This window comes from Xenopus laevis, chromosome 7L (assembly GCF_017654675.1).
Source record: "Xenopus laevis strain J_2021 chromosome 7L, Xenopus_laevis_v10.1, whole genome shotgun sequence".
NCBI lineage: Eukaryota > Metazoa > Chordata > Amphibia > Anura > Pipidae > Xenopus > Xenopus laevis.
In genome coordinates this window covers 132,109,212-132,135,100 of record NC_054383.1, presented here as the reverse complement: position 1 = coordinate 132,135,100, position 25,889 = coordinate 132,109,212, and the positions used below count along the sequence as shown (strand labels likewise).

General features: G+C 36.8%; 1 protein-coding gene across 3 annotated transcripts; it reads left to right on the top strand.

The window, feature by feature from the left end:
- LOC108696919 (zonadhesin) lies at nucleotides 1-25,889 on the top strand. 3 transcript variants are annotated; one of them, XR_005962617.1, is made up of 10 exons: nucleotides 1-76; nucleotides 2,983-3,056; nucleotides 3,207-3,266; nucleotides 4,294-4,347; nucleotides 6,545-6,718; nucleotides 12,791-12,862; nucleotides 16,178-16,237; nucleotides 21,771-21,815; nucleotides 24,929-25,088; nucleotides 25,424-25,889. XR_005962617.1 is itself a non-coding variant. In XM_018226627.2 (9 exons), exons 2-9 carry the CDS (start codon nucleotides 3,020-3,022, stop codon nucleotides 24,934-24,936), a joined length of 513 nt encoding a protein of 170 aa, XP_018082116.1. In that variant the 5' UTR covers nucleotides 1-76; nucleotides 2,983-3,019; the 3' UTR covers nucleotides 24,937-25,889. The 3 variants fall into 3 exon arrangements, 1 of the variants encoding a protein (XP_018082116.1); XR_001932349.2 differs by having other exon boundaries at nucleotides 12,788-12,862; XM_018226627.2 differs by having other exon boundaries at nucleotides 12,788-12,862; nucleotides 24,929-25,889.

Genomic DNA, 25,889 nt, shown 5'->3' with positions numbered 1-25,889 from the left:
AATTTCTCTTTAGTTTGTCTCTGATTCACTTTGTGTGAGGACTGAAGCTCGATCCCCTTTCCTGTCTCAAACTCAGGTAAGAGCCTAAATCCAGATTTTGTAGAAATGTCGATCTTGCTAAGGGAAAATACAATTTCTGTGAAATCATTTGCACAGCAATTTAAATATGAATATTGAATATGAATATTGAATATAAAACATAGCCTCCTTAAGCTCCCCATAGACGCGACGATTCTTCTTGCCGAACGACCGATTTTAGGGAAGCCCGACCAATCCTTCGACATTATCGTGCGGTTAGTGGGATTCGAACGATCGTATATCTTACGATTTTTCGGTCGACATCTTTCAGGAAATTGATCGGCCAGGTCAAAAAATCTTTGTCGGTCCCAGTGCAATCTCTCTATGTTTGCAGGGCCAAGCAGGCAGCTCCCCTTTGTTTTCCTGGCAAATTGGTCTTTTTAGTTGATGGTAAATTCGTACGATAGTACGATCATTCTGAGAAGATCGTAGTCTCACAATCAGGATCTGATCTTTTAAAAATCTCAACATCTATGGCTGCCAGTCTACATTTGTGCTACTAAATATCCAGTCGCAATCCTTATTTGGTACCCCACAGGAACATTTATCATGCCAGCATTGCTCCCCAATTCTTTTCTTTGGAGGACGCTCATGGGTAAAATACGTTTTGTGCCCCAAGAAAATCGTATTTCTCTGATATTAGCTATTAAAGCAGGCATTTTTCTACAAAAATATGGCTTCCAAAGGATGTAGCTAAAAAATGATTTGATGCCCAGCAGCTATCAGAGCACAATACAGACTGAGGGTCAGATGTACTGTATGAACGTAGGCAAAGGGGGCGTGAAAATACAGTCAACTGTACAGATATTTCTCAGAACAGTCAACGTTTGAGTTATTCATTTGATTGGCTGCCACAAGTAAAGTTGCACCAGCTGTATTCTTGGCCATGCTCATGCCGGTGCAACAGCTTAAATTGTGTAACATCATGTTGTTGTTACCTAATTCTATTATCTTTTATTTCGATTCCGATAGTGAAGCCAAACAAAGAATGTGAACTGTGAGCTGGATGTTTTGAATTCTGAAGCTACAAAGCAAGTGGATTTTGTAAGGGGGTTATTTACTAAAGTCCGAATGCAAAAATCACGAAAAGTTCATGATTTTTTTTTTAATAAAATCAGACTTTTAAAAAATCACGAAATTTCCGGATGGAAAAGTCAGAATCAGAAAATCCGGTATCTCAGACCTGTCAAGGTTGCATATAAGTCAATGGGAGAAGTCCCAATGATTTTCTGATGTGCGCTGGGTTTCGTGCAATACCCTGAAGTTTTCGGGGAAAAAATCGGAGTTTTCAGGTGAAAAATCTGAAAAAAAATCATGAAAATAGGATGAAAAATCCGAAAAAAATCGTGAAAAATCGTTTTTTTCCTGCAAAGCAAATTTTCGAGAAAATGTAAGAATAAATAAGTGCAAAAAAACCCGAGCAGATTTGATCGGAGTTTGTAGCAGAAAATATTGAGATAAATTCGGACTTCAATAAATAACCCACTAATTGTGGCTGAATTTTGCTGCTCCCTAGTGATGTTATAACGGATAACAGAATACAATCTTTAAAGGTAGCCAGTATAGACTAATCTGGTTATAGAAGGTTTAACCGCATGCCGAAATCTCAAACTGAAGTGCAAATAGTTCTTTGTTCTTTGTAGGTATAATAAATATTTACTTACACTGAGATGCCAGCCTTTCCAACAAAGAACATCTAGATTTTTTTCTCTGGCTGCTATAGTTGTGTTTGCTCATCAAATACTCAACACACAGGCATGTTTATTCTGTTGATTATTTTAAAACTCCTCATCACTCACTCAAGGAGCCTTTGTTTATAGTAGCACTTGTGCTAATTTATATTAAATGGCTGCTAAACCCTTGGTTATTAATGTTAATTTGACACCTCAATTTCTAAGGCCGCTGTACCAATTCCCATGGACAGGCATCATACGTAGATTAAAGTATGTCCACCTCACCTCAACTATTACCTCCAGGGGTCACCTCCCAGCTTTTGCTGGTTTAGCATAGACTCCAACCTATGTAGCCCTGTTTTACTCCAGCAATGTATTAAAAAAATCCAAGGCAATGTTAGGCTTCATGTAAAGAAAAATTATTAACCACAAATTCATCAGTTTGCCATGAATGTAATGTAGATGTTCCACAAATGAAGAACTGACCCTAAGGGTTGGCTAATTAGCTCTGAGCAGGTGTCTCTTTACCTCTTTACTGGTCAGAATTTGTAGGTTAATAATACATGTTACTTTTATTATATGGTACAGGAAATCCTAAAAAATAAGAAAGTAAAATAAAAGAATCTATTCTAGCACCCCACACTACACTTGAGGCATGGTCTTAATCACATGTGGCTGTTAAAATATTTTACCCCTTGTATCCCACTTTCAAAGTAACATATGGAAAGTATATAGACTAAGGGGGTTATTTATTAAGGTTCGAGTTGTGTTTTCCATGAAAATTCAAGTTTTCAAGTGTTTTTTTGGGCAAAACCCTGGAAATAGCTTGAATCTGAAAATACACCTTCTAAAACCTGTCTGAGTTGTGTTCCCTTGAACCATTTGAAGATGTTAATAGCCTGCTTGATGTTCGAGTGTTTTTGGAGAGTTTTGCCCGAAAACTCGAATATTTTGAGCGATTCGGGTTCCTACGGAAACTCTATTAATTCGAGTTTTCAGGTTTCGCAACTCAGACTCACACAACCAGTTTTTTTCCATTCCAGTTTTTTCTTAAATAAGAAACCATTCCAGTTGGGAGTTCATTCAAGTTCATTCGTGGTATAACAAACTCTTAACATTTCACCTTTGATAAATAACCCCCTTAATAATATGTTATCACAATGTGAAATGTTATGTGTTTCCAAAAATAGTGCCATGGATAACCCATGTATTCTTTTATTCTCCTGTAAAGGTTGAAAGCAGACCATTCACAATAATCTTCATTTATCATGACTCTTCAGCGTATTCTAGTGCTTCTTCTAGTAGGTGAGTCAATGCAGTAACATACTGTATAAAACATTGTTTGTTTGCTAATATGCAGGGTGAGGCTGTAGAAGCCCTGCTCTACTTGGAGAGAGAGAAATTTGCATGCATAGGAAAGCCACATTGTTTTTCATTTATTTTCATTATTAACAGCTACAACAATGGAGAGTGCAACAGAGGCAGATGAGACAACAACAGAAGCATCACCAAAAGGTATAACCCTTGATATTCTCCATACTATAGTACTATAGTTAATATTTCAGGGATTCTTAAAGGCATTCTGTCATTGGAAAACGTTTTTTTTTTTTTTTTTTTACAAAATACATCAGTTAATGCCGCATCTCCAGCAGAATCCTGCATTGAATTTTGAAATGTGTTATGGGTCTTAGTTTCCCAAGTGCCCCCAGCCATGTAACTTGTACACTGATAAATGTTATTCTCTTTTTACTGCTACACTGCAAGTGGGAGCGATATCACTCCTTAACTTTCGCCCCTAGCAGCCTATCAACTTAACAATGGGAAGGTAGCAAGATAACTGCTGAGACATGCACTGCTAAAATACTCCCATGCTCCACATAGTGGTAGATATGAGAATAGCACTCAATATTAAAAGACCCAAGTCCGACCAAGACTCCTCCAGTTACATTGAGTAGTAGAAAAAATAGCTTATCTGAAGCAGTTGAATTGTGCAGTGCTGGCATAGAATCATGCACAATGACCAGAGCTGGCTGCTGACGGACAAATATTACTACTAAAAAATACATTTATTGAGTACATTTTTTAAATGGTAGAATTAATTATTTGCAATATACACAGTGTCATTTAGTAATAAAAAAGTAATAGAAACTATACCAAATAAATCATAACAGTATCCCTTTAACAGGTGGTTCAGAATACCAAGATTGGGTTTGAGAGTTGGACTAAGTTATTTTAATAATGTGAAAAGTCTTCCTACAATAGAAATGTGCCATCATTATAAGATTTGATATCTGCTATTTCTGTAGCAAAGTTTGCCCATTTGGATACATTGAGGAAAGGTTTGGGAAAGCCTTATCCATCTATAAGTGAGCCAAAGTGAAACTTGGCAACTCTTCAAAAAAATCTAATAAATAAAGACTCTTCCCAGATACTGTAGTTTCTAGAAGGAATTTGTGGACATTGTACAGTAGAAATAGTAAAGAACAAATATTTGCATATTATATAATTCATAAACGAGCACATTTTTTTTCCTCTTTTTTAGCAATGATGATGACAGACCCAGGATCAGAATCTACACCAGAAAAATTTACGTCAGGTAGTAACTTTTAAAGGAAACTTATCTCATTGTGATTCTTTATGAAGCAGTAAGACTTTACTTTGAAATTTCCTTAGAGAACAGCCTTCTTGATGATAGATATGGATGTTGTAAGCGTTGATTTATGAAAAAACTTTATGATTTGTATGATCCTGTTTTTTGGCTTAAACATTTAGGGGCAGATTTATCAAGGGTCGAATTTCGAACTACAAAAAACTTCGAAATTCGACCATCGAATTAAAAAACTTTGAATTTGAATACCGAATTCGAAGTTTTTTCAACAAATTTGGCAATCCTGCGATCGAATAAAAATCGTTTGATCGCATGATTAAATCATTCGAATCAAATGATTAAATGTTCGAATCAAACGATTTGAAAGATTTTAGCGATCAATCTAAGGATTTTTATAAAATTTTGTAGAAGGTCCCCATAGGCTAACATAGCACTTCGGCAGGTTTAATTTGGCGAAGTATTGAAGTCGAAGTTTTTTTAAAGAGACAGTACTTCTTTTATTGAATGGTCGAATATTCGAACAATTTTTACTTCGAATCGAAGTCAAAGTAAATTCGAAGTCGTAGTATCCTATTCGATGGTCGAAGTATCCAAAAAATTACTTCGAATTTTGAATTTATCTAATTATCTAATGTTGATTGATCTGGAAGAACATTTATTTTGATAATGATGATCAGTATTGATGTTTATCGAATTGGCTCAAAAATGTATTTTAAAAATATGAGTCTTTGCCCATAATGTTCTATCTCATATCAACAAGTGATGGACGAATTTCTCCTGTTCCGCTTCGCAGAAAATTTTTCGAATTGAAACCTGCGTCAATTTTGACGCAGGTTTGGACGCAATCGACTTTCTGGTCTAAAATTTTTTGACACTGGCAAAAATTTGCTGGCGAATTTTCGCGGGAGTTTCACGAATTTATTCACTGGCGGGGAAACGCAGAAATTCTCTGCAAATTTGCGCCTGGCAAATTTATTCGCCCATCACTAATATCAACTTATGTTGACTAGTGTGAGATATAAAATCCTGAAAGATCAGTAGAGATCCATTGATTCTTCATTTGCAGGATTGCCGGACTGAACTGATAAATCATCCCCTTACTGGGTTATCAGCACCATACTGTATGAATTATTTATTAAATGCATTTAAAATACAATTAAACAACATATACAGTTATTCCTTAACATGGTGGGGCATATTAAAATTTTGAATAAAAAAGTCAGACCAAACTAGAATCCACGATTGGAGCAGGGACAAACAAGAAAAAAACTAGCGAAAATCCGAATAGTACGTTTTTTTCGGGCTTTTTCCCTGAAAACCCAGAATTTTTCAGATTTTTTTTCGGGCTTTTTCCCTGAAAAGACAGAATTTTTCAGATTTTTGCCTGAAAAGTCTAAATAGTTGGATTTTCGGGCTAATTCCAGAGTAGACCACAGAATATTCCAACTAGGATAGGGATTTCTCCCACTGACTCAGATTCAGGCTTTTTTCATCCTCGGGGTATAATAAATCCTGAAAAATGTAGGTTTTTTTCCACAAAAAATTCTGATTTTATAGTAAAAGAAAATTCGAATTTTTTGAGTTTTAGGCATTCAGACTTTAATAAATAACCCCCTAATTGTAAGAACTGGGTGCAGTTAGTCATGCCCAATGGTTAACCCACCAGCACACCAGCCATATAACAATAGGCCTCACCACCACCACAAGAATTATTTCATGGTACCTGAATTCCATATAGTATATCTTTTCACATAAGGCAGGAGCCACACAAGGCCACAAAGCTCTTGCTCCTCACCTGGGTTGACTGTATTTATTATTATGTCCCTGTGCTAGAAATCATAAAGATTGGTGTATTTGGCTGAAGCCTTCAACATAAAGAACTTGTTCTTAAAGCCAATAAATGGCATTGAGTGCCTGATTCTTTAGGGTGAGTGTAAATGAATATATCCTCACTTAGACTTGCTAATAAAACTTCCGGCTAAAGACAATAATGAAGAATATTAGATGGTGGCTACATACAGAAAAGGTCCACTCTGGATACAACAAACAGAACAGTGGAGACACTGCAAGAAACTTGCCCATCAGGGACCCTATTTCATACATCGCCTGTGCCTCCTTAAACCAGATAATTATCATATTTATTGATGTGCCTCTAGCTGATTGTATTTCTTTTTTAATCAAACAGCAGCACTTTGTCCCATCGGAGCTGAGTGGTCAAACTGCGTAGAATGTAATTCTGATTGTGCCACTTTGTATATGGTCTGTACTGAGGGCTGCCGAGAGGGGTGTAAGTGTATCGGACCAGGATATGTCTTTTATGAAGGTTCCTGTATCCCGGCCAGTAATTGTCCTACACCAGGTATGTCTCCATCTGTCCACATTTGCTCCACTTACCTTTCTATCTAAACTCTTAGTTACATATTGTCTCCTTCCAATATCTACCTGCCCCTTCCCTTGTCTTTCTTTCCTTCTCTTCTCTGTTTGCTACTAATCTACTCTACTCTAATCTAATCTAATCTGCTAGTTTTTCCCTCCGTTCAATTGTTTACTTGACATGTTGGACCGCTTCTATTATTTGTAACAATAATATTATGTGCCATGGTTTACCGTTCCAATGAGTTTTCTCTACTGTTACTTTTTACTACATGCGCCACCTAGTGGTAAAATTCATAACTTTAATGATGAAATGGATTAGTCTAAATAGTAAGTAAAAAAGTCGATTGTGACACTTTTAAGACACAGACCCATGTGTGGTGCACTCCGATATATGCATGGGTGATTATTTGTATATCATAAGTAAAGATTCTCAGCAACAGACACACCCAGGGCGTCTTAATGCTGTAAAAATGAGAAAACATTTTACTGTTAAAGTTTCAGTCCCATTTTGGACCTTTCTCATGACGAATCAGTTAATAGTGCTGCTCCAGCAGAATTCTGCACTGAAATCCATTTCTCAAAACAGCAAACAGATTTTTTTATATTCAATTTTGAAATCTGACATGGGGCTAGACATTTTGTCAATTTCCCAGCTGCCCCAAGTCATGTGACTTGTGCTCTGATAAACTTCAGTCACTCTTTACTGCAAGTTACAGTGATATAATCCCCCTCCCTTTCCCCCCAGCAGCCAAACAAAAGAACAATGGGAAGGTAACCAGATAACAGCTCCCTAACACAAGATAACAGCTGCCTGGTAGATCTAAGAACAACACTCAATAGTAAAAACCCATGTCTCACTGAGACACATACAGTTACATTGAGAAGGAAAAACAGCAGCCTGCCAGAAAGCATTTCTCTCCTAAAGTGCAGGCACAAGTCACATGACCAGGGGCAGCTGGGAAATTGACAAAATGTCTAGCCCCATGTCAGATTTCAAAACTGAATATAAAAAAATCTGTTTGCTCTTTTGAGAAATGGATTTCAGTGCAGAATTCTGCTGGAGTAGCACTATTAACTGATGCGTTTTGAAAAAAACATGTTTTCCGATGACAGGATCCCTTTAAATGAACTGTTAGTATAATGTAGAGAGTGATATTCTGAGACAATTTGCAATTGGTTTTCATTTTTTTATTATTTGTGGTTTTTGAGTTATTTAGCTTTTTATTCTGCAGCTCCCCTGCCTTTGATTTCTGTAATCTGGTTTCTAGGGTCCAAATGACCCTAGCAACCATGCACTGATTTGAATAAGAGACTGGAATATGAATAGGAGAGACCTGAATAGAAAAATCAGTAATAAAAAGTAGCAACAACAATACATACAGAACATTTGTTTTTGATGGGGTCAGTGACCCCCATTTGAGAGCTAGAAAGAGTCAGAAGAAGAAGGGCAGTAATAAAAAACTAGAAAAAAATGAAGACCAATTGAAATGTTGTTTAGAATTAGCCATTCTAAAACACACTAACAGTTAACTTAAAGATGAACCACCCGTTTGAATATATATGTGTATATATGTATGTTTAAAAACTATTATATAGTTATATATACTAAAGCTATATTGAAGGGACTGGTTAGTTACAGTTGGGGGGTTCTACCGCAACTTATATACTATTAGAAAAATGTTTAATGTTGTTTTAATATATATATTTGCAATGAAAAGCAGTATCCAGAGGGCTATTTATATTCTCTATACTACACGTAAAACAATATAGCAGAAGGCAGCTGCAGGAAAACTGACTTCTGCTACATTGTTTCAACAGTCATAACAGAGAATAGAAAGGGAAAGACAGATACTCCTTTCAATAGCAATAACGTTTACATATTTTATTAAGAAATGTTATAATGGTGCCTTGGTAAGTCTCTTAAGGGCAGATTTGACAAGTGGCGTATAAGAACGGAAAGCAGTGGAATTTTACTGTGGTGAGTAGTGATGGGTGAATTTATTCGCCAGGTGTGAATGTGCGGGTAACTTTCCAGTTTCGACGCCGGCGAATAAATTCGCGAATTTGCCGCAAATTTCGTCACCGGTGTCAAGGTTTTTTCAACTACTTGTGTAATGGACAGCACCACTCACGATTCTCTGTTTCTTTAAAAAGCCTTTATTCAGCCATGGGCTCTGACCCCAAACAATTTGGCAACGTTTCAGACCGCCATCGGTCTTTTGTCAAGCCATCAACGGAATTTAGACACTGGCGACAATAAATGGACGGCCATTGACTTTAATGGGCGTCAAAATAGCCGCTTCACAAATTTCCCCCCAGTTTCAGTGGTGAAGCGAAACGGGATAAATTCGCCCATCACTAGTGCTGAGCTCTAATTGCACACTTTGATCAATCTGCCCAATATAGGGGGACATTTACTAAAGGGCGAATTTTCTCCTCGGAAAACTTCAGGTATTACCTGGCGAAGACTCCGGTGAAAAAGGGTAGCGTAGTGGAAAATTCGCACTTTGATGAATTTGCGGAGTAACGATCGTTGGTCTGACGAAAGGGTGTGAAACTTCGTTAGTGATGTATTCTTTCGCGAGCAAATTGTCCTCTATGCCTGTTCGTGACTTAGCGATGCCCCTGTGGATTGTATTTCTGGCGACTTTTAGCCCTTCAGTAAATTTACCCCATAGTGTTTTATTTAGGGAGATGGTACACAGGGATATTTGTCAATGATATCTTTGCATTGGTGTTGCAGGGAATATCTGGCACCAAAACATATAGATCGCATGCATTCTGAAGAATTCAAAAGAAGGCAAATTTTGGAAAATGTGAGATTCATATGTTTTAGAGCTGGTGATTCCCATTGACGCCAACACAAAGGTGTTTTTCCTTTACTATTCTGCATGTAGTATGTAAATAAATAAAATTAGAGTGATGGCGCACAGGAATATTTGTCATCCTTGGGAAGTGTCCAATACCTGCAAGCAACAAATCTAAAAAGTCTAAAGTTTATTGGCAATTAATCAAAGGTTGAATTTCAAATGTATTTTTACTCTAATAAATGCGAATATACTCACAACTCGAATGGGAGGTTATTTAAGAAAAAATTCGAATGAATAACCCCTACCCGAAAATTAAAATCCCGAATACAAATCAAGTTTTCCCTCAGGAAGTCAATTAACATTCAAATGGTTCAACGACTTGTAAATGAAATTGGCAGATTTTAGGTGGCGAATATTCGTAAACTATTTCCATGGTCCAGGTGGGATAAATCTCACATTGGGGGATTAAAATTCAAATGTGTGAATTCTGACACAAAAGAAAAAAAATTAAAATTCGAATTTACTATCCAAACCTTAGGGGCAGATTTACTAAGCTCGAATGAAGGATTCGAATTAAAAAAACTTCGAATTTCGAAGTGTTTTTTGGGCTACTTCGACCATCGAATGGGCTACTTCAACCTTCGACTACGACTATCGAACGATTCGAACAAAAAATCGTTCGACTATTCGACCATTCGATAGTCGAAGTACTGTCTCTTTAAAAAAAAATTCGACCCCCTACTTCGGCAGCTAAAAGCTACCGAAGTCAATGTTAGCCTATGGGGAAGGTCCCCATAGCCTTGCCTGAGATTTTTTGATCGAAGGATATTCCTTCGATCGTTGTATTAAAATCCTTCGAATCGTTCGATTCGAAGGATTTAATCGTTCGATCGAACGAATAATCGTTCGATCGATCGATCGCAGGATTTGCGCTAAATCGTTCGACTTCGATATTCGAATTCGAACGATTATAGTTCCTAGTCGAATATCGAGGGTTAATTAACCCTCGATATTCGACCCATAGTAAATCTGCCCCTTAATAAATCTGCCCCTTAGTGTTTTAGTTGCTCAATTACAGAGTTGCCTTCTGCAACATAATCTCAAAGGGGACCATTAGTGAGGGGCGAATCTGACCTGTTTCACTTCACAGAAAATACGAGAAGCAGAGGAAATTCACCAAAATGTTTTCAAGTCTTCGGGCGGCAAAATGTTTTTGAATTTATTTGTCACTCGACAATTTTCTTCACCAATTGGAGTCTATGGGAGTCATTTTCACTATTCCCTAAATGCTCCCCCACACAAATGTTAGAGATGAGTTCAGTATAATTACCGTAGTTATTACAAGATCCAAAAGAGAGTTATTCCTAGTAGGTTCTTGAACGAGCTGGAATAAAAAGTTGTCATTCAGCATATTTACAAACCTACTAGCTTTTTCTGTCTTAGCAACCCCATTACCCCAGTCAATGTCTGGATAATTGAAGTCACATATAATTATACAGTAACTTGACCTAGTTGTGAAGCCGCTTCTATTTGTAAAAGTAGCTGGGCTTCATTCTCATCCCTCTGTCCCTCCTAAAAAGGGTGTAACCATTTAAATTCACAGTCCAGTTCAGTAACGTAACTTGACTGTGCCAGGTCCCACGCCAAAAAATCTTCTGAGGGGGACCGTAAGTTATTATTAGTAGTGATGTGCTAATATGTCCCGTTACGCATCATGGAAAAATGAACCAACAAATTTGTGAAACTGCGAAAAAATTCTCAAAACACATAGAAATCAATAGGCAACAAAGTATTTTTTACACGCAACAATTTTTCTCGCTCTAAATGTATTACAGTCAATGGGCATTTTTTATTGTGGCAAATTGTGGGCAATGGATGGTTTTTCTTATAGCAACTTTTTTGTCCAAATGCATTAAAGTCATTGGCCATTTTTCCTTATGGCGAATGTTTTGTCTTGGCAACATTTTCGCTGTGGCAAATTTTTCCGCAGCAAATTTTTGCTGCAGTTCTGCATTCCATTCTGATGAAAAAAATTACTCATCAGTAACTATTAGCCTTTTTTTTTGTAACAGAGGGATCTCCTTTGCTGGTAGATAGGGATGGGCGATTTTTTTTGCCTTGTTTTGCCACAGAAATGATGCCCATAGACTTGTATGGCGTCGTGCAACAAAAAAAAGACGCGCGTCAAAAAAAATTTCTCCGGGCGACAAAATTTTTTTGACGCCCATAGACTTTAATGGGTGTCGGCGACATTTCACCGGTGGGGAATTTTTGGCGAAATGAAACGGGTCAAATTCGCCCATCCCTACTGGTAAACTGTATGCCCCCCTCACTTCTACCCCATGAGCCCTTACTAATCCCACTGCCCAGTCTTTCCCAGCTTTCCCATAAATCTTTAGTTCACCCACCACTCCTTGCCTAGTTTAAACAACCTCATAGCCATTCTTTCCCCTAGCATAGTGGACCCCCTTCTACTGGGGTACAATCCATCACAACTATATAGATATGAACCAAGACAGCTGGGTCATGCCCAATCCCACCCAATAATTTGTCTACCTGATCAACCACATGTCGAGCCCTGGCACCAGAAAGACAGAAAACTGTTTGGTGTAACATGGAATCTCTGGCACTAAAACATATGAATCACATAACTTCTGAAAAATGCAGGAGAAGGTAATTTTTTGCAAAAATTCACATGTTTTAGAGTCAGTGATTCTTACTGACACCAATGCAAAGGCATTTTTCCTTTACTATTCTGCATATAAACGTGTGCAAATAAATATCTATTCTTTGTTATCTTATCAGAGAGCACAACAGAGGTAATATCACACCCAATATGGCTGCCTTCATCAGAATTTTTTTTTACTTCCTTTCTATCCATTAACCCTTTCTGATTGAGGTAATTGCAGGACTGGAACTATGGGTAAGCAGAACAGAACATGCTTATTTAGATTTGAACGATTCGAATTCGAACAAATGCGGCCTATTCACCCACAGAAAAAAAAACGTTCACATTTTTTTTTAAAACATTTGTTTGTTCTTTTTTTATTCGAATTTCGAAGTTATAGGAGTTCAAAAAAACTGCCATTACTACGAAATTTGACCCTTGACAAATCTGCCCCTAAATATGTATATATATATGTAACATTAACAAGACATCTGCCCATTACTCATTTGTTTGGGGTATAATAAGAGAAATACAAGAAATACGCAATTTCATTCCATGTTTTAATTTTTATCAGCAGAAACCACAACATTTACAATCTCTGACACAATCGAGACTACAATGGAGACAACACAGGAAACCTCTCCTTCGGGTATGTATTTGTTTCTGTTGCTTTGACCTTTACCCAAGCTCTTTGTACAGTCATAGCGTGTTCTGTTTTTTTTTATGTATTTACTCTTCTAATGACCTAAGTGAAAAATGGTGGTGTAGCTAAGTTGAGAAGATTCATTCAAAATTTTGGAATTCTCCAACTTGACTTTTTAATGAAGCTCATTTTGATATAAAAATATTTAATTTTCAGTGTACAGGTATGTGATCCATTATCAAGAAATCTCTGAATACAGGATCTCCCATGGAGTTAATTATAATCAATTAATTTTTAAAAATAATTTCCTTTTTCTCGTAATAATACATAAACTACTTAATCCAAACTAAGATATGATTAATCCTTATTGGAGGCAAAACAATCCTATTCAGTTTATTTAATGTGTAAATTATTTTTACTTAAGGTATGATGATCCAAATTACAGTAAGACCCGTTGTCCGGAAAATCCCATGTCCCAAGCATTCTGCATAACAGGTTCCATACCTGTATTTGCAATCCAATTTTGCTTTGAACATTGGGAGGCATATTTATCAAAAGTCGAATTTCAAATTCATGAATTGCGTTTTTTTAAATTAAACTCCTTTAAAGTCTCAAAAACTCAAATATACTATGAATCAAATTCGCCTAAACTCAATTCGAAGACTACTAACATGTCCAAATTTGTCAACGGACCTCTCTTATTGACTTATACATGAATTTGTCAGATTTCAGGTGGGAATTTGAATTTGAGTTCTTAAAGGCCCAGAGTATGATAAATCTAGAAATTAGAATTCAAATTAAAACTCAAATCGATTTTTGTAATTCACAATTTGAATTTGAGAGTTTTGAACATAAAAAGAATTGAGCCTTTATAAATTTGCCCCTTATTCTCATTGGCCGCATTTATAAAGAAAGATTTTTCATCATTCTAATTTATCAATCTTTCTCCAAATTAGATCAAAATATGGGCGGATGAAGAATTTGTTTTGGGTATAATGAAATAAATGGCAACAGTATTTCTATAAGGCTATTTTGAAAGGGAAATTTGTCATCCATGGGAAATCTCTAGGGATGGGCAAATTTGACCCGTTTTGTTTCGGCCAAAACATTTTTTTTGATGCACGACACCATACAAGTCTATGGGAGTCATTTCCATGGCGAAACAAGGAGAATAAATTCGCCCATCCCTAGAAATCTCCACTACCCATGAGCGACAAATCTCCCGATAATACCTTCACATTGGTGCCACAGGGAATCTCTGGCACTAAAAGATACTAATGGCATGACTTCCGAAAAATACAGGAGAAGGCAATTTTTGGAAAATGCAAGATTAATAATGTCTGTTTTAGAGACAGTGATTTCCGCTGACACCAACACAAAGGTATTTTTCCTTAACTGTTCTTTTTCTTTCTCTTCCTCTCAATCTACTTACCCTTTCTGATAGAAGTAACCGCAGGGCCAGAACTAGGGTAGGCAGAGTAAGCACCGACACTATCACACTTTTCCGGGGGACAAATAATGTTTTTAAGACACTGGTTTACATATTCAGAGGGATGAGGGGGAAATCCACATATTTTATTTCATATCAGAGCCCACAAAAGAGGTTGTATTCTAATAAAGTCATACCTTTTTTATTTGTGGGCCTTCTTTAACCTCTGAAGTGGAGAGATTAAAATACTGATGAACTAGATATGCACAAAAATGTGAATCATTTGATATTTCTGTTTATTCCTTTGGTGGAAAAGAATGTACCCAAAGTGCATTTTAATCATCTATGCCTCAATGTAATAGTCAAACAAGCCAAATAGGCAAACATTAGGTAGTATTATTTGGATTCAAACTTTCTACCCAAAGACTGGGGAAAACCACATTATCATGCTGCATGTTATACCACCATGTATAATTACACAGATTGAAAGGAAACTGGAATTGAAAGAATATATGATTATCCAAACCCCAGCATCCCTTAGGTTCACAGTTTAATGCAACCCCTGCCTCCCCTTATTCCATTGGATTCTGGATGGATTCTGTAGTAGTGATGGGCGAATTTGCGCTGTTTGGCTTTACGCCAACGTCCGTTTTTTCGGGAAATTTTTTTTGACGCCGGTGAATTTTTGCCGTGAATTTTCGCGGGCGTTTCGCGAATTTATTCGCTGGCGGCGAATCACGCAAATTCGCGCCTGGCGAATAAATTCGCCCATCACTACATCTAAGATTAATAGATCCGAAATCAGCATTCACACTATAATTAGGTCATTATATAAACTAGTCAGCTATGTTGCCTTTCTAGTTTTACCAGAACTGCGTCTTTAGTATTCTTTCAAGTTAATGATACTGTTGTAGAAAAACTGCATCACTACAAATTCTTGACAAAGATTAATCTGTAATCATTTTGGATCCAGTAGGGGAGAGATTTTTCAACACAACAATTATATTCGGCTAAAGGTTTTTATAAACAAGCTGATTATAATACATGATCAATGAGTTCCATAAATGACCTGGCCTTAAACCAAAAAATTTATTAAATTTAAATCAAATACTTTTTTGGTTTTACACAGACATACAGTATCTGATTCAACAGACCATGATAGTCTGTGCTTGCAGAGACCCTTTCTCTGCCCCACCCCCCTAAGGCTCACAGAGTGATCCAATCCCTCTCTTACCTCTTTCAACTGTGAAGTCATTAATTCTGGGACTTAAGTCCTTCTGCTTTACAGAGAATCTGTGCACTAACCACTATGGAAAGCAAAGGGACTTTAAATCCCTAAATCCATTAGTTCACAATGGAACACGGTGAGGGAGGGGTTGCCAGAAACTTTAAACATAAGGGGAGAGCTGGTTCTTACCAGTAACGTTGCTTCCTTTCAATCTGTCGAATCAGTTATGTCTGTGTAAAATACATTTATATCAAATTATTTAGCAAAGTATAAGTAGAATGTAGAACACATCCACTGCCACCCCAGAGTCTAGGCTTCTGCTTCTGATGTATGACTACTGAACATTTGAGATCAGAAAATGTAAAGTAAAAAAAAAAGTGATTGAATTGTTGCTGTGTTTTTCTCAAACCATGGAGTTGCCAAAAATATATTTATTCAATGCAAGATTTTAGTGCAAGAGCTGGGGAATGGATTGCATTAACCAATCTGAAGATAATTTATCATACATTCTACAGAACTGCTCTGTCCCTCTCACCCAAACAGTTATTATAACATGCAGATTCCCCTAGGCAATGCACATTATCATATTACTAAGTATGGTAGATGAAGAGAATGACAAAATAAAATGATTTGCCTTAATTTAAAAAATATCTTTGGTCATCAGAATCCACAACAACGGAGACAACAACAACAGACTGGCCTGCATCAACAACATCAACAACAGGTACAGTAACTGTAGCTTTCAGCTGTCTAGTACCTTAAAGGGGAACTATCTAAAAAAATTCTGCATTATTTTTGAAATAATCAAGTTTATCTTCACTTTTCCATTCTCAGCATCTGTTTCTCTTCATTCTGTCTTCATGCAGCAGTTGGGTGTCAGATATTCACTGACAGTTAGATCCAATATATCTTATAGGGGGGCTCCTTTCCTAGCAGAAGAATTAGAGCTCACTCAAATAACTGATTCCAGTACAAACAAAATCTAACAAAATAACTGCCTTTTGCACAAATTCTGCATGTAGAGAGACATGATGTCTGGTGATTTTAATAGAGTGAGTTCTAAAACATCTTCTAGGCAAAAGAAGCCCCCCTATAAGATATATTGGATCTAACTGTCAATGACTATCTGACACCCAACTGCTGCATGAAGACCGAATGAAGAGAAACAGATCCTGAGAGAGGAATAGTGAAATAAAGTAAATCACTGGGGTAAATCATTTGCATTGCTTAGTTTTTCTGATGTCCCCCGAAGTTTGATTGCGAGGCAACTTTGGGTGCATTCGACAAAACGAAGTGACACATATGTTTTACCACTGACAATTTACTTTATTGCCAATGGGAAAACATTTTTAGGAGATGTATCCCCTGTATTAGCTCAGATATATCGCAGACGACAAATCTCCTTGTGTGCCTTACTGACATAGGGCTACTGAATGGCTGGGTTGGCACATCACATTCAGTATATAAAATACAGTTTTTGTAACATTTCTAATATAAATAATAAATATTTGATTTAATGGATACCCTAGAGTCTATCTTTCTGCTTTTGATATAGGACTACTGAACATTTGAGATCAGAACACTTAAAAATAAAATACCGATGGTATATTTGCTGCGTTTTTCTCAAACCATGAAAAAAATTGGATTGGAAAAAATGTGTTGCATTAGCCAATTTAAAAGATAATATATTCTGCTCTCTCCCTCTCACCCACACAGTTATAATATCAGGCAATTGCCCCTAGGCAATGAGCATTAGCATGTTACTGAAAGCTGAAGAGAATAACAAAAACATAAAAAAATATAAATATCTCATACATTGCCATGAAAGAGAATGGAGAAACTGGCAGTTTATAATGAAACAAATCCTAGCATTTCTGGGAATGCATTGTGAAGAATGACCCTTAGATCCATTTTGTCTGACTTCATTTTACTGTGCATGTGCCAGTCCTGGATATTCCATGTAGATTCTGTTCCCATATAGAAAAAAAACCCTTGTTCCAAAAAAGCCATATCCCAAGTATTCTTTTTAATGAATCACATACCTGTACATTATTAATTTGTCTCTGCATTGATCCAGGTAGAAATATCTCTCGATTAGGGATGGGCGAATTCTTTTGCCTTGTTTCGCAGAAATAACACCCACAGACTTGTATGGTATTGTGCGTCAAAAAAAATACTTTTATAGGGAAGGTCCTCCGAATAAGGAGCATACAACTGTTCCTATCTATATACATGAAGTTGATTTTTGAGTAGAGATAGGAATTTATTAGGCCTGTATGTTGTTCTAATTTTTTTTTGTCAAAAGTTTTTTTTTTGGGAAAAATCAAAATAAAGAATTTAAAAAAAAAATTTCGACGTGCATCAAAATTTTATTGACGCCTGTACCTTTAATGGGCGTCGGTGACATTTCACCGGCGGCGAATTTCTGGCAAAGCATTTATTTGGAAAATTCAACTAGAAAAACTTAATAAATAGCTGGACACCGCCCACTAACTGATATGGACAGTACCTGATCCCAACTAAGATATAATTAATCCTTATAAGTGTTTTATTTATGTTTAATTAAATTTAAAGTAGACTTAGGGGGGTAATTTACTGAAATCTGAATTTATCTCATATTTTATTAAAAAAAAACACCGCAAAACTCTCATGCCCGATTTTAGCTTATTTATTAATAAAAAGACTCAATTTAATCTGATCGTGAAAAACTCAATAAAATTGGGCAAAAACCGGAAACGCTTGAATTGCTCGAATTTTTTAAGTTTATGCCTAAAAAACCCTGAAAAAGTCGGATTTTCGGGCTAGACCCAGCACAGACCACACAAATTTTAAATTGAGATAGGTGCCTCTGCCATTTTCTTATACACAACCTCAACAGGTCTGAGATGGTGGGCGTTTTGAAACATCTGAGTATAATAAACCTGAAAAAAAAATTAGTTTTTTTCTTCTAAAAAAAAATTTCTGGTAAAAAATGTTTTGTTTTTTTTTTGCGATTTCACAACTCGACCTTTAATAAATAACCCCCTTAATGTATGGAGATCCAAATTACACAAAGATCCGTTATCTGGAAAACCCCGGGTCCCTTGCATTCTGGATAACAGGTCTCATACCTGTATAGAAAAAAAACTTTTCTAGAAAACGCCAACTCCCAAGCATTCCACATAATGAATCCTATACCAGTTCATTGTAAATTTGCCTCTGCGTTGATCCAGGTACAAATATCACATTGTTCCATTCATTTTTTTAAAAAAGTCAACTAGAAATACTTAAAAAATTAAATAGCTTGAATTTTTAATATTTACCTCCCAATGACTGATTTGGAAGCTTGACAGGGTTCAGCTGCTGATTTTTTTTTTTGTAACTTAGATTTTTATTAACAATCAGAATGTTACAAGACAATATGAAATACAATTACGCCATCACGCGTGTATTACAATACACAAAGCGTGCAGCAGAAGCATAAGTCAACAGAATCATACAGACATCAGAAAAAAAAAGTGAAACAATATAAGAAAAGTAAAGCAATCATGTGGGAGAAGGATATAAGGCAACAAAGAGAAAACAGCCTCACGTTCCAGTAAAGTTCAGTCATTAGAGTATAATAACACCCAGGGAGACCACGTTGTGATGGATTGGGGAACCCGATTATGCAATATAGCTATGCCCTGTTCAAATATTCTATTAGCCTCCACCCTCTTTTTCAACTCAGTTAAGGATGGGGGGATAGGAGATTTCCAGTGAGATGCTATAGACAATCGAGCAGCTGTAAGAATATGGTTAAGTAAAACCTGAGTAGATTTCCGCACCTTAGGAAACGGTTTGCCTAACAAAAAAGTGCTCAAATCAGCCAATATAGGCTCTTGTAGAATTTTACTTAGGACATCCGACACCTCAGACCAAAATGGTTGTATTACAGGGCACGTCCAGAATATATGTGGTAAAGTGCCCAGATCACCACAATTCCGCCAACAAAGTGGAGAATGGTCTGGGAAGAAGGCATGAAGAGCGGCAGGGGTATGGTACCAAAACATAAGAATTTTATAAATATGCTCCTTTTGTCTCGAACACATGACAACACGCTTCGCATTTTCCCAAATTGATACCCAATCCTGGTCTGAAAGAGGCTGTGGAAGTTGCATATCCCATTTAACCATATAAGAATGTCGAGGGGGTGGTTTTACCTGTGGGTCGGATAACAATTGATATATTCTAGAAATGAGCCCTCTTTGTGGGAGACCTCTCATGGCAAGTAATTCAAAACACGTACGCCCGGCCTTTTTCGCATCGTCACTATACGGTTTAATAAAATGTCGCAATTGAAAAAACTCAAAAAGTTTCAAAGGCCGCAGCGATGTCTTTTGAAGAAGAGTGCCATACTCCAATATCTCTTTAGATAAGGGATCCAATAAGTCACCTATCGTAGTAATGCCAGTGTCTTTCCACTTATCAATAAAGTCAGGTTGGGTCCCTGGCTGAAATTCCGGGTTACCAAGAAAGGTCATGTTAAGCGATTTAGGTGACATAAAATGATATTTTCGTCTAATTGCATACCAGATAGATAACGTGTGTCGAGTCGAAGAGAGAAGTGAGGATCTCTCAATTGTTCGGCCTTTCCCTGACCATATGACAGAATTCAAATGATATTCACTGGTCATGCAGTTCACGATATTGCTCCATCTAGTATTTGGGTACCACCTTGCCCAAGCTAGAAGCTGCCTAAGATGGGCGGCCTCATAGTATCTACGAAAACACGGAACTCCCAGACCCCCTAATCTACAGGGCGTAGTAAGAACAATTCTGGAGATTCTATGCCTCCGATTACCCCAAATAAACCGATGACATGAAGTTTGGAGATCTTTAAAGGTCTTCAGTGAAACTAGGACAGGGAGGGTCTCAAATAAATACAAAAGTTTTGGCAGAATCGACATTTTAATAGCCGATATTCTACCAAACCAAGATAAGGAGAATTTGGACCAGGTGTCTATCAGCTGCTGATTTTTTTTCATTTCCATTCTTATGATTTTTGCAATTGATAAATCTTGAAAATGCACAACAAACCGAGATTGTTTTCTGCCACAGTTTTCCTGAATGCCAGAAGAAAACATGATCTTGATTTGTAACAATCGGACCTCTAAGTTTTGGAGCAAAAATTACGCCCATATACTTTAATGGGTGAAAAAAGAGTGTCACGTTTCAAAAAATTCATTGCATTTTGATGAATATTCGTCGTTTCTCAAAATATTTTGCAAAATCAGTCAGATTCTCCCATCGCTAATTATAATTAGGGATGTACCGAATCCACTATTTTGGATTTGGCCGAACCCCCGAATCCTTTGTGAAAGATTCGGCCGAATACCGAACCGACTCCGAATTGGGGTTGATTTACATGCTGCGATCTCACAAAAATAAAAGCATTTTTCATATTTTTGCAGAAGCAGTATGTGGAGTGTGCCTATGTTCTATTTGGTTTTGAGTATAAGAAGGTTTTTTGTTTGCAGCATGGCCTACATGGAGCACCTCCAGTGAGTTATCAAGTTTAAAATATTTTGTTTATGCGGAACAAATTTTGCGGGGAATGAGTTTAAAAGTTTGGTTGATTTACAAGCAATGGTTCACCCTCTGTAAACTGATAAGGTCAGTTTTAAAGGACTATGGGTCATATTCACTGTGTGGTGCTATTTTGTAGGCACACCCAAATAACTATACTGTATTTTTTAACCATATGCCATATTTGAAGACTTTTCCAGCAGCTCCATGGTATGTACATGCACAGTACAGAGTTACCCTTTGATCCATGTTCCCTGATATCATTCCACTGTGAATACACCAGTCCTGGGTTTTAGGAGTTAGGAGTTAGATAATGGCAAACATTCATGGTAGTTTCCCAGGAGCAGTGTATTTTTTTAGAAAAATGGAACACTGGCTCAGGGTCCATGGGTAGCACTATTCAATGGGTGTCCCCCATCATCCTTTCAAAATGTATCTTCTCAAGCACAAATTAGAATTAGTAACTTGAATTAACATTAATTGCTAACTTGAATTGCATTAAATTCAGCAATGCTCATTCATTTTTAAGCTAGGTAAGGTGTTAGAGAATGACGTTTGAACACATTCATCAATGTATTCTGAAAAAATGAATATGTGCCTTTGCATTGAGACATTTTCTTGACTACCAGAATGGTAGATAGATACGTTGAAGATAAAATACCTTGGAGACACCATTATTAAAAATAATTATTTCCTGATTTATTAAACAGCAAACAGATTTACAACAGGATCATGGACCACAGTTACTCCTCCCTGTAAGTATATCCTCACCTTGATCACCATTATCCCACTAGTACAACTGCTCTTATATAGAATAGTCAAAGATTTCCGATAATTGGGTCCACTAGTCATGACTTCATTTGCAATTTATTTCACTTATGAATTGGTCACAATGCGCCCCTTTAGTTCAGAGTTTTGCACTTCATTGGAGACCAGGGTATCCCCCAATTCTAAAATATCTTCAAAACAGATCATTTAATCAGAAAACCAACTATAGCTCCCAAGTCAAACACTAAATATTCCATCATATTTTGGTAATGAGTGACCATGAAATTTATACCAAATATTTATTAAAACATCTGTAACACTTTCCCACCCATTATTAATCATTGCACGTCTGTTTCATGTGATGCAAGCACTGAATGATTGGCTGTTGTTGAGTGACAATTTGTGACTGCTGTTTTGTGTTTCTGTGATACCTTTGGCTGGTGTGTGAAGTTACCAATTCAGAGAAATTAAGAATCAACAAAGCTTGGTTCTTTTTCGTTCAACGTGGGAAGAATGTAGAGATCACAAGAAGAGGAAAAATGTGCCGTCAACAATGAAGCATCTTTAATTCAGTTTGGCTTGTGCTCCACTAGTTATGTGGGCAAAGAAAAAAACTGTAACTAAAATAATTTCCCCGGGCCTATTAAAAGTTTATAGATATAAAAATGGAATAAATGTCATTGCAAATAATGATAAATAGTGAATTTCTCCCGTTTCGCTGGAAAATTTGTGAATTTCCGAAAAATTCGCGAAAAATCGTTTCACTAAAAAATTGAGCATTTCGAATGTTTTCATGAGAAAAATGAGAAATTCGAACATTTTCACTATAAAATCGAGCAATTCGAAGGTTTTCACGGATAAATCTAGCAATTCGAACGTTTTCACTAAAATCAAGCAATTCTAACGTTTTCACAAAAAAATCAAGCAATTCGAATGTTTTCACTACAAAATTGACCAATTTAAACGTTTTCACGAAAAAAGCGGAAATTCGGCGCCAGGCAAATTTATTTGGTGCCAGGCAAATTTATTCGCCTATCACTAATTACAAAACAAAATATTTTACTAAAGCGCATTCGACAGTCTCACTCTTAGACTTATACTAAACTACAGTAATAGAAAAAGATATAGGTTTGGCAAAGTGAACCAAAAGGAGCATAGTTCCTGCCCAATCTGAATCCATCCTAATAATGGGATTGGGAAAAGCTCTCAAGAGATTTAATCACCTAATTTCCATTTTCCATAGTTCCATTTTCCACAACTGTTCTATAACCACTGAAGGAACCTTATTAACATCTGCTCCAGATGCAAATGTTCTTGCATCAAATCACCTCCCTTAGTGCTCCTTCAGTGAGCATGCTGGAGAACAAAGAAAGTCCCTCAAGGTGCAAAGTTTGGGGCCAGAGTGCCTTGTTCTTTGTAAACAATCCTTTAGATGTTCCACCACGCTATTCCTTAATGTGACACCCAGATCTAAGTATCGTCGTACCGTCGGGAACTTTGTCATTCGGTTATCTACAATTGGCGACCCTTTATTACTGCAAAGTAGTAAGAGTCCTAAAGTTGAAGACAACTGGATAAATATCTAAGTATTTTTGGAACCTCTCACATTTTGTTCTGTTCCTATGTGCTCTATGAAAATATGGTCTATGTATTATCTATATGATGTTCAGGATTTGCTACTCAGAGGTAAGTCACCTGTTAGCATTGGTTATTGTCCTAGCAAAGGATTTGGGGCTCAGCTCCCCTACAATTTTTTTCAACAGACTGAGGAAGGACCTTGTCGTGGTTCTGTTGCTCACAATTTGTGGACTACACTGCAAACGGGAACAAGCATGTTGGACTATTCAGTGGTAATAGACAAATGCTATGCATATCCTTATTAACTGAGCTTAGTGCTGTCATCAGTTATATGACAACATATCATCACTTGTGTCATGTGACTCTTTGGGGTTATTAATTAAAGTTTTACTATAAAATCAGAATTTTTTGTGGAAAAAAAAATTCAAATTTTTCAAGATTTATTATACTCCGAGGCTGCAAAAAGTCAGAATCCAAAAATCTGCCATTTCAGACCTGCCCAGGTTGTATATAAGTCAATGGAAGAGGTCCCTATACTATTTGGAAGTTTATGTGGTCTGTGCTGGAATTAGCCCAAACACATTTAGGGCTTTTCTGGCAAAAATCTGAAAAAAATCAGGCTATTCAGGCAAAATCCTAAAAATTCAGGCAAAATCCTAAAAATTCAGGCAAAATCCTAAAAATTCAGGCAAAATCCTAAAAATTCAGGCTTTTCAGGAAAAAGCCTGTAAAAATTGCGCTATTCTTGAAAAAAATACAATAAAAACCATACGATTCTTTTTAATAATAAATAAGATCCAATTGTGGATTTTGGTTTGGTCGGACTTTTTAAAATTAATTAATTAGCAAAATTCAGATTTTGATAACTGATCCCCTAAAACAAGTATGTAATAAACACTACTGAAGCCCCTGAGAAAATGTATACAACTTTTTTGCACTTATATGGTCATTGAACTCCATTTTTGAGAAAAAAAAGATTGCCTTTGTGAAAAAAATATTATGGGAAAACCACACAATGCCAAAGACTTGATGGGAAAACAAAACTCAAACTTTCTTGAATGTTGGTAATACATTTTTGATTGACTTCTGTTGCATCTTGATGGGTTTCAGGTGTCAAGTTTTTTTTTTTAAAGATCTCCATTTTTAAGATCTTGTGTTTTTTTTCACAGTCACTATTTTTGCTGTGACTTTTTGCAAACAAAAAAAAATTGGCATGACCTACTCCATGATATTTCTAAGAAGTACAGTGTGATCCACAAGTTGTGCTAACGCTTCCTACAGAACTGACATTGTTATTGATGTTGTTACCTTCATTTTCAAGTATAAATTATTCCATCTTCCCCATCTCTTAAAAGCACCTTTTTCCATGCTTGGTTGGAACTCTGGGTTGAACAGTAATGGTTGGTGGATATATGGAAGATTTGGTAAACTTAATTTTATTGTTGTGCCATATTGTTAAGGTAGCCCCAACCAGGGGATGTTGCAATACATTTTTCTGAATATAATCTTTTCCAATCCATAGGTTATTGACTAATGGAAAGTCAACCGTTAATTGATCCAGAGAACACCAATCTTTCCTGTTTTCAACCTTCAACCATCCCAGCATGCACACTAGGTGAACTGCTACATAATACAAGTAGGAATCTGGAAGGCCTAATGCTCCCTTGTCTTTTATAGCAGTAGTAAGTATGATAGAGGGGATATTTTGTTTTTTGGCATAATCAATCAATGAAATATGTTTGGATGTGTTGTCTTTGCCCTCCCTTTTCGGTACAAACCCTGCTTGGTCAGTATGGATAATATCAGGTAAGTATAACTTTATTCTGTTGCTTAAGATCTTCACATATATTTTTAAGTCTATGTTAATCAAAGCGACGGGTCTATAGCTCGGGCATAATTGAGGGTCTTTCTCAGGTTTGGGAATTATAGTGATATGAGCCTCTTAGGCTTGTGGGTGAAAGCTATTGGCGTTTGTGTGTAAGGGAAACAACTCACCGACACCATTCTTCTTTTCTAGATGGCGGCGCCCTGTCCTCCCACATGGTTCTTCCTGGTTGCAGCACTGTGACACCAGCTCCTTCTCGCCAGCCAATTTTGGCACCAAAGGAGGCCTATTTAAAGGAGCCTGAAGACTGCAACATTGCCTAAATATAAGTTTTGCTTTGTGCATTCCTTGGTGTGATTCTAGTATTGTGATATCGATTCCTGTGTACTGACCTTTGCCTATTTAACCGTTTTGACCCTATTCTGCCTGGATTGACCTCTTTGCCTGGACTCTGACCATTCTATTGCCAAACCCTTTTTTACCTTGAACTTTGTTTGTTGAACTGCCTCCTCCTTGGTCCGCACTCCATACTGAGCCTTCGGGCCCATACATTGTGACCCCATTGAAATAATCTAGTAGAGGATATATCTCTTTCTTAAAGGACAAGGAAAGCCTAAAATAGAATAAGGCTAGAAATGCTGTATTTTGTATACTAAAC

Coding starts and splice junctions, on each gene's coding strand:
- LOC108696919 (XM_018226627.2), top strand. CDS start 3,020: ATGACTCTTCAGCGTATTCTAGTGCTTCTTCTAGTAG. Junction 4,348..6,544: donor ACCAGAAAAATTTACGTCAG/GTAGTAACTTTT, acceptor TTAATCAAACAG/CAGCACTTTGTCCCATCGGA. Junction 6,719..12,787: donor CAGTAATTGTCCTACACCAG/GTATGTCTCCAT, acceptor AATTTTTATCAG/CAGAAACCACAACATTTACA.